Source organism: Vombatus ursinus, unplaced genomic scaffold (assembly GCF_900497805.2).
Source record: "Vombatus ursinus unplaced genomic scaffold, bare-nosed wombat genome assembly UNPS02014812.1, whole genome shotgun sequence".
Lineage (NCBI taxonomy): Eukaryota > Metazoa > Chordata > Mammalia > Diprotodontia > Vombatidae > Vombatus > Vombatus ursinus.
Window position 1 is genome coordinate 75,963,342 of NW_020954590.1, and position 3,529 is coordinate 75,966,870.

A 3,529-nucleotide genomic window follows, 5' to 3' on the forward strand; every position below is an offset into this window, starting at 1 on the left:
AACAGGCTGGAACATGCTGAGGATACAGTAACTTTTGAGGTAAAACAGAACGTAAACTTTGCCTTTCACCATTCTTTTTTTAATTTTTAGATTGCTCAGTTTAGATATTGACCTGTAGCATATTAAATAAATCATTATAGTTTTAACCAAGTAGCAATCATACAGTATCCACTATTTATACTTGTTATTTTGTAGGTAGTATATCAGAAATGATTTTTTTCATCTATGTGATAAAACTATGAATAGACTCTTGCAAAAGTAATTAATTCAAAGAAATATAACTTGTTCCAACATTACTAATTTTAGTTTATTATTTAATTTTAGGCATTTAAGTGAATTTCATGTGCTTCAACATACAAAAGACCCTTGAATATATATTTCATAGAAATCAGTGTCCTGTTTGGTACTAACTTGTTCCATTGCCTCCTAGGTATTCATGCCCTCTGATTTGGGAACTCTTTATAAAGTACGGTTGGGTTTGGAGAGTTTGCATTCCAGCACATCACAGCTGTCTGTTCATCATTTTAAAATGCAGAATAAAGCAACCTTGGATACCTTTAGTTGTTCTATAAATAAGACACTTCCTCTTTCTTTTAATGGAGACAGATGCATTGAGTTCCCTGTCGAGTGGCCATTAAAGGAAGCACTGTCTGGTAGGTATATATCTATCTATACTGAAGATGATAAATGATCCTAAAGGCTAATGGCTCCTAATATCACAATCAGGTTTTGCTTTTTTTTAAGTAGTACACTTTACTATCTTTTAAAAAGTGACTTAATGAAACACTACATTTATAATAACTAGACTTGGCCCCAAAGAAGAGATGAGCAAATGTACCTTCCTCCCTTTTATTTTTTGGAGAAACAGGGTTGGAGTGGTCTGTGGGTATAGAATATTGCATAGGGAGTCAGATTTGGTTATAGATTTGTTAGCTTTACTGAACTGTTTGGTTTTTTTTCTCCCCCTTTTTCAGAAATGAAGGTAATATAAAAACAAAAAAATTAAATATTAAAAGTGTTAAAATTCCTTTTAGAGTGATTTAAATCAGACTAAGAATTTCAGATAGATTGACAGCATACTAGTATTAACTTTCTTTCTACTCTGGAGATTAAGACTCTTTGTGAATGAAAGTTTTATGTTCTCCATCCTCCAATGATCCCTTATACTACAGTTACATTCTGTCAGATGACACAAGTGACTTTTATGTTTTTGGGCCTAAGGTCCAACCCTCTGGATGCCCCTTCTTGTAGTCAGATATTGTAAAAATTGCTAAACAATCTACAAGAAAGTAGTTTGATACTAGACTAAAGGAAGCCTGAAACCACAAATGCCTGTGAGAATTTCATTCTGTGTCCAAGAATTCTCACAGCAAGTGGTACAGGCAGAGTTCAAAGCGAGCTCCTTCAATGTTCTGTTGAGCAGACGCTGAAGTGTGAAAGAGTCCTGTTTCTCTGTCAGGGTTGGTTCATTCCTCCACTCCCCTACCGGCTCCTGATCCAAATTGATTTTGTGCTTCCTGTTTTTCTTCACTTGACAAAAAAAAAAGTGCGAGTAACATGTTGTCTGTGGAAGGCTGCCAAAAAAGCAGTGTCCTTCAAAAAAAATCACCCACTTGATATTTCCAAATATAGTTCAAAAATGCTATTGCATTATGCTAGTAATATGCTAGGTCATTAAGGTCCATTTGTTTGTCTATTGAATACTTAAGGAGTGTGTTCTGGTAGGATATTTGGGTGCTAGGATTATTGACTGATCTTCAGTGTGTACTTAAGTGAGCAGCTGAAATACATACCTTGATACGTGTTACTGTGTTTTATCATTTATCTACTGCACTAGATTCGGTGCTATGGAGTTCCTTTTAGAATATCACTTTTCTGGGAGAATAGGAAAAAAATAGAACTCCTTTTTCTATGTGTCCTCCATGGGTCTTATGTAGTGCTGGCCATCTATATCTATATTGGGGATGGGAAGGGAAGGCAAAGAAGCATTTGTAAAGTGCCTACTATGTGCCAGGTACTATGCTAAACACTTTTTAGAAACATGATATCATTTGATCCTCACAACAATCCTGGGAGGTTGGTGCTATTATTACCCCTGTTTTACAGTTAATAAAACTAAAGCAGAGGTTGAATGACTTGCGAGGTTCATACAACTAGTAAGTGTCTGCGGCTACATTTGAACCCAGCACTTCCTGACCTCAGACCCAGCACACTATCAACTGTGCCATGAGCTGCCTCTATGCATCTGTATCATTATCTATATCTATAGCTATGTTGTTATCATCTATATCTAAAACTTATATATATGTATATATATACACATATACACACATTTATATCTATATCTTTCTGTCTCTCTATCATAAGTACTTTCTCCATACTTGTTGAATGATTGACTCAGAGTTTCACCATTGTCTTTATAATTAGATCTACTGAACAGCGAACAAATAGCTAAAATATTTCATTCTTTTCCCTTTTAATTTATCCTCTCTCTAATTCTGTAACAAGAGTGACAAGAAATAGTAATGTAACTATCACAATGGTTCCTCCATTGCAGATAGAACTCAAAGGCACAACTATCACCATGAACAGTGTGTTCAGCACACAGTAGGTGCTCATTACATGTTGGCAAACTATTAAAATCCCCACAGAAAACATGGAAATCAATCCAGGATTATCTCCCTCCCACAAATTCAGAGTAAAATAACTTCAGGAAGTTATTTTCAGGAACTACCAGAAAGACTTTTCTTTTAAATATTCAGGACTCATAATTGTATTGATTTAGAAAGTAGATTTCTTAACTCTGACACTCTTTCTAGCTATAGAGATACTTCTAAATGTTGCTTCTTCAGCAGAATACTTCATAACATAGCTTTCTCCTAATTCTCCATTCACACAGTATTATGGATTAGGTTTCTTTCACATAAGAGAAAGGAATATTGTAGTTCTTCATGTAGTCAACTGTGACTAATATTTTTTTTCTGCTGTCATTTTTTAATGCTACACTCTGAGTTTCAACAGATCTGTCTTTGGTCCTTTATTTTTTTTTCCTTCTCTAAGACTTTTTTTTTCCTTTCCAGATCTCTTCCCATATTTTTTTCCTTCTCTCTTAACAGCCCTCAAGTCCTTTAAAATGCTATGCTATATCATCTAAAATATCCTAAAAATATTGTTCCAAGAAGGGACTTGGGAACAAGATTGTCCCCATTTTCTAAAGAGCATTCAGGACCTTTTTTTAAGCAAGTGGCTCATATAGTCCTAGGCTGATGGAAGCAGATTCAATAACATGGAAATAATCTTTCAAGTAGAGGCATCAAGGTAACAGAGAGTAGCAAAAGAGGGAAATATTTAATGAAGCCTAGTAAGCATGTAGAATTGGTCAGGAGAAGAGTTTCTAGCTTAATACAATCATGCAAATCCATCAAAAATGATTCCCATAAATTGAGGCTATAACCCTAAAGATAGAAATATGAACATTACTCCAAAGAAAATGGAATTAAAAGATCTCTGTTGGTGTTAGTTGTGGCTC

General features: G+C 34.8%; 1 protein-coding gene across 1 annotated transcript in view; it reads left to right on the top strand.

The window, feature by feature from the left end:
* Window positions 1-3,529, top strand: part of LOC114053992 (lipoxygenase homology domain-containing protein 1-like) — a 657,625-nt gene that overhangs the window by 622,560 nt on the left and 31,536 nt on the right. The window contains 2 exon segments of the mRNA XM_027877094.1: window positions 1-39; window positions 431-653. The exon segment at window positions 1-39 is cut by the window's left edge and continues 15 nt beyond it. Coding sequence (XP_027732895.1) covers window positions 1-39; window positions 431-653 — 262 coding nt within the window.